Below are 17,333 nucleotides of genomic sequence, written 5' to 3' on the forward strand. Positions count from 1 at the left end.
CACTGCTGACAGTTCCAGGACATTCACAGAGTTACAGCATCATTTGTGACCATAAAGACAGAAAGCTCATCCAAATCCTGGGATTAAAAGTCTGTCCTGGTGGTGTCCAGTCAAACACGTCTCTGTGAAAGCTTCAATCCAACAGGCTCCAAAGTCCTTCTGCTCATTTCCTCGCCGGGTTCTTGATGCTCCTGTACCATCTCTCTGTCATCCTCCTCGCTCCCTCTTTGCACTCACAGTCTTTGTGCATCATTAACACTCACATGTGGAAAACCAAAGTTTTACTGGGCAGAAGATGATCATCAGTGACTCTGTCTTTAAAACACTCTTGTTAGAAATGTTCGACTTTAATGTGAAACATTCAGAGTTTTTTCTCTTGTTGTGTTTGTTTGAAGCTGCTTCCTGTTGGCTTCAGCTGTTTGGAGTTTCCATTTTCTAAACTTCTACATTCTGAACCTTCTTCAGCTCTGAACAGATGATGAAACACTGAATGATTTCAAGCACTTTGTCTAATAAACTTACATCTTTCATTCTCTATACAGATTGTGGGGCTGTGATTTGTCAGAGATCAGCTGTGATTATCTGGAAGCAGTGCTGAAGCTCAACCCTTCGTATCCCAGAGAGGTGGACCTGAGAGACCACAAGCTGCAGGATTCAGGAGTGAAGCAGCTGTGTGTTCTTCTGGAGAATCCACAACATCAAATTGAAACTCTGAGGTCAGTCTCCACGTTTTAGTTGTGCTGACACTGTCGATCTGTGGAACTAAAACCTTTATACAGGAAGTCTGGTTCAGCTCTTTGTAGACCTTCTAATCTCTGATGCTCTGAGTCTTACTCAGTAGATGATGCAGAGTTGTGAAGCTGATGTGGGTGAGGACACTCGCCCAGCTCTAACTACTTTGACGTCCAGGCGGCTTCCCTGCTTGTCCTGATACAAACAAACCTGAGTAACGTTGCAGGTCAGATCTCATCAGTCACACCTGTTATGGCAGCTCTCCTCTAGATTGTAGTTCTTGTTAACCTGGGATGGTTTTAGAAGCCTGGACCACAGACTGCAAGGGAAGATATTACTGGGAAAGGCCAAAGCAACCTATTAGACCCATTAAACACTAACATAGATGAATACTCAGATTTAAACCTTTATTGTTTCACAAAGGGTTAAAAAGGGAACGTCCACAGTTTAGACTGCAGCAGATTTTATTAAAGCAGTTTGACAGGAGCAAAGCAAAAACACAAAGAATAAGTGTTTCACATATTAATACATATAACATAATAATAAAAGAAAAGCAAAATAATGATACAAAAGAATGAAAAAGTTGTCCAGAGCAGCAGGATGTCTGAGGTCTGCAGAAACACAAAAACACAGCAGCTAAAAATAGTTGTTGAAAGAAAACGAGGTGGGAGCTGCTGATTCCTGAGCTTTGATACTGGATTAGCTTCAGTAGTTATTCCCATCACTGCTGTAGGAGCTACATTTAGTCACAGCTGATTGTCTCCTTTGACCAATCAGAAGACTACTGTTGTAAAAACAAGCAGACAAAGAACCAATGAGAGTGAAGAACAGGATAAAGAGCTCGTGTGATGGAGGCAAAGCAATAATCAGCAGACTGTAGCAGTTTCTATCTGGATGAAAGTAGAAGGAGCTCAGCGGAGCTCAGTCCCATATCTTTGTTTAGAAACAACATCAGTGATTTCCTGCTGCTCGAGATGATTCCAGCAGCTCTCATTAGTTTTCAGTTTTCAGTTTTCAGTTTTATTTGTCATATGCAAGTTAGCACAGGGTCAACATTGCAATGAAATGTGTTTGATGAGCAGCAGTCACTCAGCAGCATGATACAGTAGGAGAAAATATAATAAAAGAAAAGAAAATAATAAAGAAAATAGAAAAATAGTAAGGAGCAAAATATTAGAGAGACGTGGTAAAAGAGAAAAGATGACTAAATATATATGTATCTATAAATATAAATATATGTACACTAGTGATTAAATAAGAAAATCTTGAAAAGAAATATGACGGGAGGGCAGATGGGATACTGCACAGGAATGAGCAGCAGAAAATTACAATATTGCACTTTTAAATATAAATATCAATGACAATAAAGTGGAGTGACCAGTGCAGATTAAACAGAGTACTTGTGAAGCTGCAGGGTAGCTTCTGAGTGCTGTGTTGTGTGTGTTTAAGTGTTGTGGTTGAGGTGTCGTATGGCTTGGTGGTAAAAACTGTTTTTAAGTCTTGTAGTCCGAGCAGACAGACTCCTGTAACGTCTGCCAGATGGTAACAAGGAGAACAGCTGATGTGCTGGGTGGCTGTGGTCCTTGATGATGCCGTGTGCTTTACGGAGGCATCGCTGGAGATAAATGTCCTGAATGGCAGGAAGCCTCGTGCCAGTGATGTGCTCTGCTGCCTTCACCACCCTCTGTAGCGATTTACAGCTGCTGGCAGAGCAGCTTCCGTACCAAACTGTGATGCAGCTCGTCAGCAAGCTCTCAATTGCACACCTGTAAAAATTTGAGGTGATGTTGGCGTTCATGCCAAACTTCCTCAGCTTCCTCAGGAAGTAAAGCCGCTGGCGAGCTTTCCTGATAGCAGTGTCTGTGTGAAGGGTCCAGGAGAAGTCCTCGGTGATGTTGACTCCAAGGAATTTGAAGCTGCTGACCCTTTCGACCTTGACACCGTTGATGTGGATGGGCTGGTGTTCTCTGACTGGTCGTTTCCGGTAGTCCACTATCATTTCTCTAGTTTTGCTGATGTTGAGAGTCAGGTTATTTTCCAGACACCACTCGTACAGCGCCATCACCTCCTCTCTATAGGCCGTCTCATCGTTGTCTGTGATGAGGCCTATGATGGTTGTGTCATCCGCAAACTTGATGATGATGTTGGACTCTTGTTTAGCAACACAGTCGTGTGTGAACAGGGAATATAGGAGGGGCTAAGCACACAACCCTGTGGCGTACCTGTGTTTAGGATGAGCGATGAGGAGGTGTGCTTACCAACTCTCACCACCTGGGGCCTGTTTGTGAGGAAGTTTAGAATCCATCTGCAGATCGGTGTTCCCAGCCCAAGGTCGACGAGCTTCGTGGCAAGTTTTGAGGGGATGATGGTGTTAAATGCCGAGCTGTAGTCGATGAAGAGCATCCTTGCATATGTATTCCCTTTCTCCAGGTGAGTGAGGGTGGTGTGCGTTGCCAGGGCGATGGCATCCTCTGTGGCTCTGTTTGTCCGATAGGCAAACTGAAGAGGGTCCAGTGTGTCAGGGAGGGAGGAGCAGATGTGACCTTTGACCAGCCGCTCCAGGCACTTCATGATGACGGATGTCAGTGCAACAGGACGGTAGTCATTCAGAAGGGAGACCACTGATTTTTTGGGAACGGGAATGATGGTGGATGCTTTGAGGGACGTGGGAACCACTGACTGCCTCAGGGAGAGGTTGAAGATGTTGGTGAACACCTCTGCCAGCTCGTCTGCACACACTCTGAGTTGCCGGCCTGGGAATGCCGTCTGGGCCTGGAGCTTTGTGAGGATTTACCTTTTTAAAGGTCCATCTCACAGCTTCTGTTTTCAGAGTTAAAGTTGCAGCCTCACTGTCCTCCTGAGGGTAGAGGATCTGTTCTCTGTTGTCTGCGTCAAAATGAGCATAGAAGTTGTTAAGCTCGTCTGCAAGAGATGCAGTGGGCTGAACACTGACTGTGTTGACCTTCTTGTAGTCAGTGATGCAGCACAGTCCATTCCACAGTTGCCTGGTGTCAAAGCTGTGGTAGCTGGACTCCATTTTGTCCCTGTAGTCCTTTCTGGCCTTTTTTATGGACTTTCGGAGGTCGTACCTGGCTGCTTTATATGCATCAGCATCCCCGGAGTTAAAGGCAGAGGTCGGCACATTCCAGCAGCTGATGAGAGAAACAGCTGATGGCTCACAGCTCGTGCACTGTTGGATCTCCAGATGTTCACGTGGCTGAAGTCTGTGAAGAAACTGTGGTCCAAGTAGTTCACACGGCCTCAGGTTGGACCGAGCTCCCTGGATCACTGCAGCATCCTCAGCTGGTACATGGACGTCTCTGCTCCTCAGTCTTGGAGCCCCTGCAGGTCCGTCCACACCACCAGGGTCTTCTCACTCACCTTTCCTTTGTCCTCGTCCTTCATCGGCCGTGCTGTGTCTTTGTTCCTGCGGTGTTGTTCCCACGATGCAGCACTGATGTTCCCTCCTTGAATGCACAGCAAGTACGGTGCTGGTCTTTCTCGGGTGGAGCAGAGACAGATTGAAGTCTTTCAGGCTTTAGTGCCGACTTCCCTGACAGAGGCTGGACTCCATGGTCTGCACAGGAGGCTTCTACACTGTGTGGAGGTGACTCCTGGACTTGAAGACAGGCTGCAGGTACATGTGTGATGAAGTGGAGCTACAGCAGTGTGATGGAGCTGCAGGTGTGAAGGAAGTCCTGCTGTCCTGTCCCACCCTCATCTTTGCTTCCTCTGTCTTCTCTGGACTTGTCCTCCTGTTTCAGAAACAGCACTGCTTCATGCCGAGGGTGGACGGGAGCGTTGGCTCTGATTCTTTTACCGTCCACCACAAGGAGACACTGATGCTGACCTCCTGATTCATCTGCATGTGTTCTGCTTCACACTGCTCACCTCCACCAAAGACTTCACAAACATCTTCTTTCTTTGAGTCCAGTTTGTCCCACAAACACTTCCAAATCTCCTCCTCTGAGATTCTGCAGCTTCTTGCAGTGTGACTCAGCTGACTTCTGACAGACCACAGACTGGCACAGCATCCACATGTGTCTCCTTTCAAACAGGCTCTTGATGTTTCCTCCCACATCATTCTGGCCTCTCAGTCTCCTTTGTTCTCCAGCTCTGTAGCTCCAGCTGGTGAAGCTTCAGTTTTCCATGTTAGTAACAGTAAACTACAGCCTCTGCTGTCAGCTGGGTAACTAAACAGAGCTGCAGCACGTCTCTGCGGTGGTGCTACATCCAGCCTGCAGACGGCCGTCTACATGTTGTAGTGGTTTACAGTCACCAGGGGGCGCTGTCCCAGCCATGCAGGCAGTGGGCTGCTCTGCTTGTGCTGTTGTTGGTGAAGCTGAAGTGAAAGCGAGAGTTAAAACACTGAACAGTGTCCACTGAGCTTCTTATGCTATTCTCATGCTCAAAGAAGTTTAACAGGAAGGACGACTCGTCCATCAGGCGTCCAGCTGTCCGTGACCGTGTCCACAGCAGAGTGTGACCGAGGCTTCATGCTAACACGCACACATGAAGCTAATACCACCACGAGCAGCTGCTCAGTGGATTTGGAGGACAAATGTCTGCAGCTTCTCACAGGCAGTATGCAGAATGTGGATCTCCACAAAGACTGTGGAGAGCTCGTCCCACACTCTAAATCCAAACTTGTCTGCACAAAACTTCTCACACGTTCCCGTCACAAGTGTCTTCTAAGTGAAGCTACCAGGTTCAGGTCCAGCTTGTTTATCTGGAGCTGCAGGAGATGATCCATCCTCACAAAGCAACACAGCAGATATGCAAACACACAACACAACCAAAGGATTCTCTCTGCATGTCTGTGGCTGATGCTGCTGGAACGAAGCTGTTTGAAACCTTGTTGTTCTGCACTTTGGGACCAGAAGAGGAAACTGAAGCTCTGTGCAGAGGGTCCAATGGAAGCAGCCAAGCGCTGTAAGTGTCTGCTGTACAGGGATGCTGGTTCAGCTGTGGCTCAGTTTCACAGTGTGACTCAATAAAAGCAGCAGGAAATCAAAGCTTGATGCTTTCATCAGTGTGGAAATAAGAAAGTTTCCTGTGACAGACGCTGGAGCTCTTTCACTCTCAGCTTCACAGTTTCAGCTTCAAACTTCTTCCAACATGTTTCTAACACGGCCACATTCCACCTTAATGGAGCTGATATCTTGTGCATCAGCACATTTTCTAAAGGCAGCGATCACATCTTTAGTTTTGGATGTTTAACTGCAGATTGTTTATGTGTTTATAGCACATTAATTACAGCAGCAGCGTTGACCACAGTGCTGTACAAGAATCCAAAATAACTATTAAAATAACTCCTAATATTAATATCACACATCAAATATCAAATAACTCTCATGCTGTATTAAAAGCCAGTGAATACAAATGTGTTTTAAGAGCAGATTTACAGAGACTGACAGCAGGAGCTGGGGCTGTTCGATAGAACGATGTATATATGATGACCATATGAAAACGTCTATCGTTTCATATCACGCTCTTTGTTTCCTGCTTATGTGTTTGTGTTTTCCAGATAAAGCTTTCAAAATAAATCTGAAGATCCTGTTGAGAGTTTTCAAAATAAACACAATACAGTACTGCGGTCGCTCGTTTATCGAGTTACGTTCTAAAAATAAGTCTCAGAATGAAGTAGCAGCTTTATGTTTTACAAGTATTATAGAAGTTTTAAGGCAGTTAAACCCTCACTGCACACTTTCTACACTTTTCTCAGACAGGCATGAACATTTTCACACTTTTCTCTCTTGTTTAAACAAAGTTCAAACCTTCATAGAAAAATAAGTTCATTATTAAAGAGTGAAAGCAAAGTGTTTCTGAAACGTGTCAAATCAGCCTTTGCTGGCATTAAATGAGCTTGGTTCTGTGTGAGGAGCACTCGTCCATGGCCTGGGCTCCTCGCTGTCAGGTAAAGTTTCATAAAGCTTTTGAGTTTTTCTGCAGATAATGTTGGTGTCCAGCACGATGTTCTTTTTCCTGCGGTCACTGAGCCACAAAGCCAAAGCTGACTCCATCCTTACGATGTTCTTGTTGTGGACAGTTACAACCTTTTTGCCTCCTTGTTGAAACTATGATGGTCAGCATCTTCCTCTGCCTTTGGCTGCTACCACAGGTGCAAAACGTCTCGTCATCATTGTTGTTTGTTGGGACAAAACGTACAAACATACAGTGCAGCACTGCAGAGTCACACTGCTGTAAATTTGAACACATTCTGTACTGTACAGGAGACACGGCACGAGATTGGCTGATGATGGTCTACAGCCAATCAGGACGCAGAACACAATGCGCTGTAAAAAACAAAAACATGCAAAATTGCACAAAAAAGATCAGCGAAACAGCGAGGCCGCCAAAGGTGAACTGTGTTACAGCGAGGGACCAGCGTATATGTGGTTGTTGGGACGATAAATGTCTTTGAGCTTGTGTCAGAAGACGAGCTGCAGCTTTCTGGACCAGCTGCAGTCTTGCCAGGCAGGTCCCACTAACTCCAACATATAAGGAGTTACAATAATCCAGCTGGGACGTCATGAAAACGTGGATCGCCCGTTCAAGGTTTTTAAAAGATAGAAATGATCTCACCTTAGATAAAAGCCTCAGTTTGAAGAAAGACCGCTGTACAACTGAGCTCAGCTGTTTTTCAAATTGCCGTCAAATATAAGCCCCAAATGTAATAATGCGATTTAATAAAAGAGCTGAACCAGTCTAATAGAGCGCCCTTGATGCCGCCATGCTCCAATGGTGAGGTCAAGATGCTGTGGTCAAGGCAGCGGTCAGATCCAAAAGCACAGCGGAGTCTCCTGATCAGTGGCTGATAAAAGATCATTAAGAACTTTCCAAAGTGCAGTTTCAGTGCTGTGAAGAGCTTTAAAACCAGACTGAAACCTTTACAACAGATTGCAGCTGAACAAATATAATCTTTTACAAAATCTTCGACAGGAAGGGAAGCTTTGAAATAGGCCTGAAGTTTGAGCGGACAGAGGATCCAGATCAGGTTTTTAGTACAGGCTGTACAACAGCATGTTTAAAACAGGCTGTACAACACCTGAACTAAGACTGCTGTTAAAAATCGCTAAGATGTCGGAACCGACAACCTTTAAAATCTTTTTAAACACGTGTTGGAACAACTTCATTTGGACAAGATGATGTCTTTATAGCATCACATCTTTCCTCCACCTGATCAAACCACACAGGCTCAAACTGATCAAAAACAGCTGAGCAGGTGAATATTTTAGCCCCGGTGCGATCTCGGGCGAGAGTATCGATGATGGCCAAAGGGCAGCGTCCAGCTCTACGGCCGCTGAAGAGCAGACTCAACAGGCGCGCGTGATGTGGATCCTACTGCTCTAAAACTGGAGCTTCTTCAATCCATTAAAGAGGACATTAGTACGCTGTTAAAAGAAGAAGTCAGAAATGCATTGAAAGAAGATTTTGACAATATAAGGGCTGACGTGCAAGGACTGAGAAATGAGATCGCTAACAGCATGGCGGCGACGTGCGGCGAAGTTGATGGAGTAAAGGTTACAGTGAAAGAAGCTGAGGATGGGCTGTCAATGTGGAGCGATGAGGTGACCACCCTGCAGTCTACAGTAGAGAGTATGAAGGAGGAGCTGTCTGACCTGAAGGATAAATGTGATGAAGGCAGGAAGCGGAGAGCTAACATCCACATCATAGGGATCCCAGAGGGCCTGGACTCGAGCTCCTCCACGGCCGTATCCGTGCTACTACGTGAAGTGCTGGGTATGGATAAAGACGTTATTGTCGACCGCTCACACAGGAGCCCTATCCTGAGAAAGCCAGCTGGTAACCCGCACGCCGTCATAGCCGAGCGTCACTACTACCAGGATTGTGTGGCTACGCCGTGCCAGGGCCCAAGCCCCGCTTGAGTTTAACGGACAACCTATTGCAATATTACGACTGGGCGATATGACCCAAAGTTCATATCTCGATATTCTTTAGCTGGATGGCGATATACGATATATATCTCGATATTTTTGAAGCCAGAAAGTACGAACAAAAAGAGAGTTCTTAGTCAAAGCTGTGTCCCAAATCTCACACAGGCACATTTATTAACATACAGCGTAGATGTACATGAAACAATTACTCAGGAATAAATGATCAGCATTTATTAAATAATAATGCTCCATAAATAAAAGAAAACAATGTTGTTTTTGTGCATAACAAAAAGCTCACAATCGTGCAGTCAAAATGTAAACAGACGCTGAGCATAATAACAAGCAGCTGCTCTGTTCCCAGGTTCTACTGCGTGACTGACAGCCTGGAGTTTGAAACCCTCTTTGTAACCGTGTCTCTTACAGGTGCCATTTATGGTCCTTATACACACTCAATACAGTAATATTACGTTGAAGCAGAGTACGTATCACTCCGCGAGGCTCCTCGTAGCTGTAATGCTCCAACAATCCATCAAGCGGTGCGACCTCGTAGCTGAGCAAAGTCGTACCAAAACATCTTTTGAAAGGTTTCTGAGCGCCGTGTAGCACATAAAATCGGTTCGAGGTCAGTAAGCACAACCAGAATTCATCCATAAGGCGCACTGTCGATTTATGAGAAAATTACAGGATTTTAAGTGCAGAAAACATAGTTTATGGTTTTCCTTTGATCTTAGCAAATATCTACGCCTCTAATTGGGACGACCACAGATTTTTCACTAATGTCTTTGCGCGGCTCCCCAATATGTCATCACACAATATCATCTTTGAGGGAGACCTAAACTGCTCATTATCTGCTATGGACCACAGTTCACACAAAAGTACACTTAGTCCAAAGTCAGCATGCGTCATTCAGAGCTTTCTTGATAATTATGGGCTGGCTGATGTATGGAGATTTCATAATCCTGCTTCACATCAATACTCTTTTTTTTCTAATGTCCATAAAACATATATTTGTATAGAAAAACGTCTCCCTTTAGTTACAGAATGTGATTATAAGACTCTGGTGATTTCTCCTCTTGTTTTTTCAATGTGTATTCCTGATGCCTGCTCCAACTATCAGCCATGGAGATTCAACTCAGTGTTGTTAGCAGATGAAGAGTTTGTCAGTTACAAAAGGTCTCAAAGAGATTTTTTTTCTATCAATCAGACCCCAGAGATGTCATCATCAGTCATTTGGGAATCTCTAAAAGCATCTGAGAGGCCAAATAATTTCATTTTGTGCCAAACAAAGTGCAACACTGAAAGAACATCATCCATAAATATTGAGTAATAACTGGACTCTCATACAGCGAGACTCAAATGCCTTTAAACATCAGCTTATCCTGCTGATCCAAGTCCAACACTGAGTTTGTAAAAACATGTTTGTCAATCATTTTGTTTGGTTTCTGAGGAAAAAGATTCAATAACTTGCTGCTAATACACAACATTTCATCATATTTCCTCATAACCCTCTTTTGTCTGACCATTTGATCCCATTTGAATTTGCAATAAAGGATCCACAGAGTTTGGTGACAATAATGACAGTAGATGTTTGTGTGAAAGTGCTGGAAGCAAATGAGTGTGTGATGTTCTTTCAGTGTTGCACTTTGTAGACGCTCCCTGAGCACTGGTCTCACAGCCAGCTGCACATAGAGACCAGTGTTGTTAGTCCAGGTCAGAAGATGACTTGTTGGAATGAAAATGAGCTTGTAGTTTGTCTGCTTTAATAATGTGACTGGAAAAAGGTGTTGGACTTCAAATATGTCCATTTCTGTCACACTTCACCTTTAAAAGTGAAGCCATGTGGTTCCTGGAAGGAAAAACACGACTTTTTCAAGTCTTTGTCCTGTTTTTATGAGAAATGTTCGACTTTAATGTGAAACATTCAGAGTTTTTTCTCTTGTTGTGTTTGTTTGAAGCTGCTTCCTGTTGGCTTCAGCTGTTTGGAGTTTCCATTTTCTAAACTTCTACATTCTGAACCTTCTTCAGCTCTGAACAGATGATGAAACACTGAATGATTTCAAGCACTTTGTCTAATAAACTTACATCTTTCATTCTTTATACAGATTGAGGGACTGTGGTTTGTCAGAGATCAGCTGTGATTATCTGGCAGCAGCACTGAAGTCCAACCCCTCCCATCTGAGAGAGCTGGACCTGAGCATCAACAACAAGCTGCAGGATCCAGGAGTGAAGCATCTGTGTGGTTTCCTGGAGAGTCCAGGATGTAAACTTGAAACTCTGAGGTCAGTCAGCATGTTTTAGTTGTGCTGAGATGAATATGATGTGAAAGTTGTGCTGACACTAAACTGCAGACATCAGGCTGATATTATACTGATCCACACTGAGGATCTTCATGGTAAAGTCTGTTTTCTTCTTCTCTGGTTTAGTCCATTGACTGCAGCAGAACAATGTTCACATTTCAAACCTTCAAAGAAGAAGAAAAATCCTCCAGTGGAAAATTCACTGTGAAAATCTCAAACTCTTCATTGCACCTTAAAGTCTGTGTGACACTGAAATCCAAAGCAAAATGTGCGTTTGCTTTACAGACAGCAGTCCAACACAAACATACACACATCATCCAAAACACAGTCCAACATCCAAATCTCCTCCACTGCCAGCATGAATGATGGGAAAGAGAAGGAGGAACACTCTGACATTCAGGGTTAGAATGAGTTTCATCAAGCAGACTGTGAAGATCAAAGCTGCATTAGAAAGCTTACATGAATGAATGAGTGGACAGAAGTGGACAGAGATCATCTGAAGCACTTCAAAGGCTTTAAATCAGCACATTTCTCTTTATTCTTTATCAACTCTGTTAGTTTCTCTCAGTTTTCTGTGGAATGAAGCTAACAGCAGGCTAATAAGATGCTGACCAATAGGTTTCTATTAAAGGTTGTAATTTGTATATGAAAAAGTGCTTTGGCTCAGCGGGGATCAGCTTACAGGTAGAATACAGCTGCTGGATGGGATTAGCATGTCATAGCTATCTACCAAACTGCTAACTGGGGGATTTCAGGCCATCTATGGATCATTTTTGCTAACTGTTTATTCAGCTTAGGCTCACAGGGCTGCAGCCTGTGCCCTAGCTGTCATAGGGCAAGAGGCGTGGTCCACCTGCACAGGTGAGCAGTCCATCACAGGGCCAACAGAGAGCGACAGAGAAGCACTCCCTCACATCCACACCTACAGCCAATGTAGAAGCACCAATGAACCTAAGCAGCATTTCATTGGACTGTGGGAGAACATCCAACCTCCACAGAAAGGCCCAGCTGACCAACAAGCTTCAACCTACAACCTTCTTGCTCTAAGGCACTAGTGCTAACCACTTTTGCCCATTTCAGCCCAAATCCTGCATCTTCCTGTTTCTGACTCCAGGCCAGCTCCACTAACACTTTCTCATCAGACACTGCCACCTAGTGGAGGAAGTCTTAGTTCCATTTGAGGCTTCAGATTACAGTTAGTTCCTTTACAAAGAGGTGGAGGTGGTGGGGCCACAGCACCATCATCACTGAGTGCCATAGGACACTTAACCTTTGTTTCCATATGCTGGGAACTTTCTGTTGTTCCAAGGAGGACTGGAAAATGTGTGAAAATCTCCCAGTCAGTTCCTCACAGCACACTTCAATCATTTCCCTCCCACAGCATCAGGACCAGGGCTTTTTCTCTCTTTGGTCCCACTAAGAGATTTCCACACAAACACCTCATCAGTGGGACTCTCAGAGCTACCAGCCCTTTGCTACAATCACAAAGCTCTTCATTGAAATCAATGATATCAAAGCTGGAATCAAATGAGTCCAAGTCTTCTGCTGATTCAGCATCACATTCATCTTTGCTCCTTGTTCTGCATCCCCACCATGGACTTCATTCCTTTCCAAGCCAGCCTTGAGTGTCCTTTATTCAGCTCATCCTCTGCTTTACTTGTACACCTGATTTTAGCTGCTTTATCTCTCTTTCAACAGGTTTCTGTGCCTCAATCTTTTTCTTCTCTCCCTCATAACAAGACAGCTTCTTCTGCCTGAGAACATGTTGGAGTGATTTACTAATCCAGGGCTGCTTATTGGGGAAAATACTTCCTGTTTCCAAAGTAATCCCCATTTTTCCCAGAAAGAAATGTCAGTAGAAATCGATGATCTAAGTGAGAACATGAGCCTTTCAAAAGTCCCAGTGGGTGCAGTCAAAGCAGTCCCTCAGTCCCAGTATAGAGTCTTTGGTCCAGACTGGAACAACTGTGTGCCCAGTTTGAGCTCTCTTCAGTGCTGTGACCTGACAGACCCAGAGGGGCCATCACATCACATTTAGAAGCTCCCCTGATGGAGCCACAACACATGTCCAATACTTAGTCTGTCTTGTTGGACCAACTGGAAGAAATGATTCAAGGACTTAGTCACAGAACAGAGATTCAAATCTCCAAAATCCAACTGGCTGCATCAGGACATATAGTCTGAAACTCTGCACAGTTTCCTGTTTGAAGCTGCTTCCTGTTGGCTTCAGCTGTTTGGAGTTTCCATTTTCTAAACTTCTACATTCTGAACCTTCTTCAGCTCTGAACAGATGATGAAACACTGAATGATTTCAAGCACTTTGTCTAATAAACTTACATCTTTCATTCTTTATACAGATTGTGGGACTGTGGTTTGTCAAAGATCAGCTGTGATTATCTGGCAGCAGCACTGAAGTCCAACCCCTCCCATCTGAGACAGCTGGACCTGCACTTCAACAACCTGAAGGATCCAGATGTGAAGCAGCTGTCTGATCTTAAGAAGAGTCCAGACTACAGACTGGAGACTCTGGGGTCAGTAGAGTGATGGAGTGAGTGGGTGGTGCTGTCAGCAGTATTGTACTAAACACAGTCAGTATGAAACAAAGATCCAGTGTTTCCTGTAAAGCTGCAGCTTCTCAGTGAAGCTGTGAGAGGAGAACGGTGACAGGCTTCAGGATTGGACACAAACACTTCCTGTTTCTCACCTTTATGGTCACCATAGTAACGTCTGACATGCTCTGATCAAACACTGTCAACAGCCAATCAGCTCTCTGAACAAAGCAGCACGCAGACCAATGACTGCATTGATTTCCAAGTTTAAAGCAGTGAAGAACACAGTCTGTAGGTGAGGAAGAATTTAGTGAGAGCAGATGTTTGGATGGAATTCCTCCAGTTAACAGCTGGAACCGTCCATCTGGATTGTTGGGCTTGTTGTTGGGGTTCCTACAGAGCTCAGAGTGGACACACCAAGGTTCTTCTAATGAATGAAAGTCCAAACTCAAACTAGGAGGGAAAAACATTTTCAGCAACTTCAATAAAAATCCAAAGATTAGAAAAAGTGAAGCAACAATGAGTCCTAGTACAGTCCCAGCACTGACGTCCCTGCTGCTCTTTATACTGGATGTGCTGCATCACTGACTGACAGCTGATGAAGAGTCTCTGGAAACACTCGTTTATCTCCTCTGCTCTTCCTCCTTCTCTCTGCAGGTGGAAGTTATGATGGTAAACAGGACGGTGTGTGTGCTGAGAGAGGAGCAGCTGTGTCCTGATGATCCAGAGAGGTTGAAGCAGCAGCAGCTTGTGTGTAGAGACGCTCTGACTGGGCCATGTTACTGGGAGGTGGAGAGGAGAGCTTCATCCAGCAGTGACTGACAGAGGAATGAAGTGCAGATGACTGTCAGTGCTGCAGAGTGAACTGCTCTGAGAACAGCTCCACTGTCAGACACAATGTAGAGTCCAGCATCAGCCCTGTGTGTCCCTCTGGATCTGACAGAGGATCATCAGTGTATCTGGACTGCTCTGCTGCTGCTCTGTCCTTCTACAGTCTCTGCACAGTCTCTGTCTCACTCTGGAAAGATTTTACAACTTGTTGTAATTACAGAACGTTAATATAATATTCAAACATGTGATCTTCTCTTTATTTCTGAATCTTTACCAAATAAAGAAAAACCAAACTAACAAACAGAAGCTGTCGTGTCCTTTTTCACCACATCTGTGAATCTTTTCTGTGTTTTTCCTCTTTTCCTCCTTCCTGCAGCTCCATCTTCATCATTCTGTGTCCAGTATATGTGAACACGTCCAAAGCATCTGAGCCTCATGTTACCCGTTTGTGTGAGTTACGCCTGTCGTTGTGTTGTGGTGTATAAATAAGGGGCAGGAGACAGCGCTGGATCTCCGAGTTCTTTACTCTCAATTTCTGCAACATCTGCAATATCTAGAAATGCAAACCTGTGAGCTGTGTGTGTTGTGCGTCTGCTCGGCCACCTCTCCTCCGGCCGTGCTGGAAGCAGCTGTGCGTTTGACAGTTTTATCGACTCGACAATAATCGAACAAATTAAATGTTCAAAAATATCAACTTAAGCACTTCAAAGTCAACAAAAAGCTTAAAACAATGAAATAATATTTCACTGACAAAACAACAGCTCATAAGAACGATACACAAAATAATACAGAAACAAACAAATAAAAGTTATTAACCAGGATCCATGTTTTTGTCACAAACACTGAATCAGCTGATTCACTCTTTATGTTTCTGAGTTTGTTTTGTGATTATAGTTCTGGTTTCTGTTTCTGTGTCTTCACTGTGTCCCACGTCTCCTTACTTTGGACTCTGTGTTATATTTCCTGTTTTACTTTGACAGTCCTGTGTTACTGTTTCCTGTCTCGTGTGTGTGTAATTGGTCCCAGCTGTGTTTCCCTCCTGTCTCCCGTTCCCTGATTACTAAACTGCGTCCACGCCGCCGGCGCTCCTCTCCACAGCTGGATTCCAGGATTTCAGAGCATCCAGCTGTGGTGAGTGATGGAGACACTTTCTCTGCTCCCTCAGTAATCAGGACAGTTTATTGAACATCAGAGGACATAAAGGACTGTTTTTCACCTGCCCGTTCTGAAGCTGGACATTAAAGACTGCTGGCTTCAAGGACATTAATCCCAGTGTCAGCCAGCCAATAACAGCCTGTGTTTTTCAGCTCTTTAGGAGTCAGAAATGAGAAAGACACAGACTGCTAACCTCTCCCTGCAGGAAATAAGCTCCGCCTCTTCCTGTCCTGTATATGAGTGATTCTGACATGAGACACAATGAGTTTCCTGTTTATTGTGACTTAAAGCGAGCAGCAAAGCCACTAAACTGTGTGTTTCCAGCTGAAGCTGCTTTTTGTGTTGCTCCCACAATCCTGTCTGAAACAGTCAGTGAGGAAAACTCAGTTTATGCTTCCAAGCTCATTGTGAGAGGGCACATTGTGTTCCTGCAAGTGCTGATTTTGTCTGCATCCCTGAGTTTAGTGAGCTGCCTCCAAGGACTTGTGAAGCCCAGTGTGTTAAGGCTGCATCTCCCAGATGTTTCCACCTTTCCAGCACAGACGATAAATGTTCCCACAAAGGCTCAAAGACGGTTTGATTTTGTGAGTGTTGGCCTCAAGAGATTGCTCAGTGAGCACCTGAGTGTTTCTGGGACATCGGACACTAACTGGAACTTCAAGTCTGGTTCTGAAGCTGCACATGCAAAGACTGTTTCTGGTTGTAGAGACCTGGCTGTTCCAGGGATTGTAACCTCCCCAGAGGCTGAGCTGCTGACCTCAGCTGACTCTGGAGCCTTGAAGGTAACTAAGTTTGCACCGCTCGGGTGAGCCATCTCAGCTGCAACAGCCTCCACAGAGAGCTCACGCAAGCTTACCCAGCCTGCTGAGGATTTTATGCTGCTGCAGCCCAAAATGGGCTAAAATCGCCCCTGTTAACAAATAACAGCCCAACAGTAACTTTTATGCTTATTGTAGCTGTTAGCTAAAAACACTAATTTAGCTTAGTTTGCCCTGAATTCAGCTTTAACAGACATGATCGACTGTTTCCAGTTAGGGTTGCCAACCGTCCCTTAAAATACGGAATTGTCCCGTATTTAGAAACAAAAGTACACGTCCCGTATTGAGCTAATAAGGGACGCACTTTGTCCCGTAATACAGTGAGAATCAAAAGTAGTCTATAACTTTTAATGGAATTAACACTTTGTTTGAAAACATAATTCCCAGCCCCTCTCCTGCTTTGTGACCAATGAGCTGACAGCACACTTATCGCACACTGTTTGCCCAGCTTTATTCTGGGCAAACAGTGTGCGATTTTTTTTTTTCAGTCACGTTATTCAGCTCCTGCTCAAACTGCACGATTGACTCGCAGGGGTTAGAAGTTGGTAGGTCACGATGCAGGTCTCACACTATACGGCCCGATGCTCTGATGCGACCTGAGTGCTCACACTGTGCCTCCATAAAATGAAGGTTATAGCAGAAAATCTGTCGCTCTCTGTCTTTCACTCACACAGACACACCACCACCATCAACTTTGCTAAATTGCTAATGAAAAACATTGATCAGGCAGCTGTGATTGAGCAGCAGTGTAAATCCAACTATTTTCACGGTTGTTGTGGTCGTGATAATTTTGTGAGGCCACATCGAAAAGGCTCGGATGAGCTTTCCAAAGTTCTACAAGTTGTGCCTCCATCGCTTGTGTCCAGATCACACGCTGCACAGCCGTGCTGCTCCGTCTTTTTCACCGACGTTTACGTGTTTGCGCGTGAGCAGTGTGAGCGGCTCACGAGCGATTGATGATCGGGAGCTGCTCGAGGTGTTAATCGCTTCTCGTTACCCCACGTATACTACACGACGCACGACGAAGGCCAAAAAACGGTCCGATCACCAAAA

The 17,333-nt window shown here is 44.6% G+C and overlaps 1 protein-coding gene across 1 annotated transcript in view; it reads left to right on the forward strand.

Annotated features, from left to right (window-relative positions):
• The window catches only part of LOC147302895 (NLR family CARD domain-containing protein 3-like), a 164,953-nt gene that overhangs the window by 101,144 nt on the left and 46,476 nt on the right, over positions 1-17,333 (forward strand). The window contains exon 9 of the mRNA XM_086284394.1: positions 10,733-10,909. Within this exon, the coding sequence (XP_086140520.1) occupies positions 10,733-10,909 (177 nt within the window). The remainder of the gene's footprint in view (positions 1-10,732; positions 10,910-17,333) is intronic.

Source organism: Aulonocara sp. 'chitande type north' Nkhata Bay, linkage group LG23 (genome assembly GCF_057382095.1).
Source record: "Aulonocara sp. 'chitande type north' Nkhata Bay isolate Kocher_YH1m ecotype deep benthic linkage group LG23, A_spYH_male_GT1.1, whole genome shotgun sequence".
In the NCBI taxonomy this organism is placed as follows: Eukaryota; Metazoa; Chordata; class Actinopteri; order Cichliformes; family Cichlidae; genus Aulonocara; species Aulonocara sp. 'chitande type north' Nkhata Bay.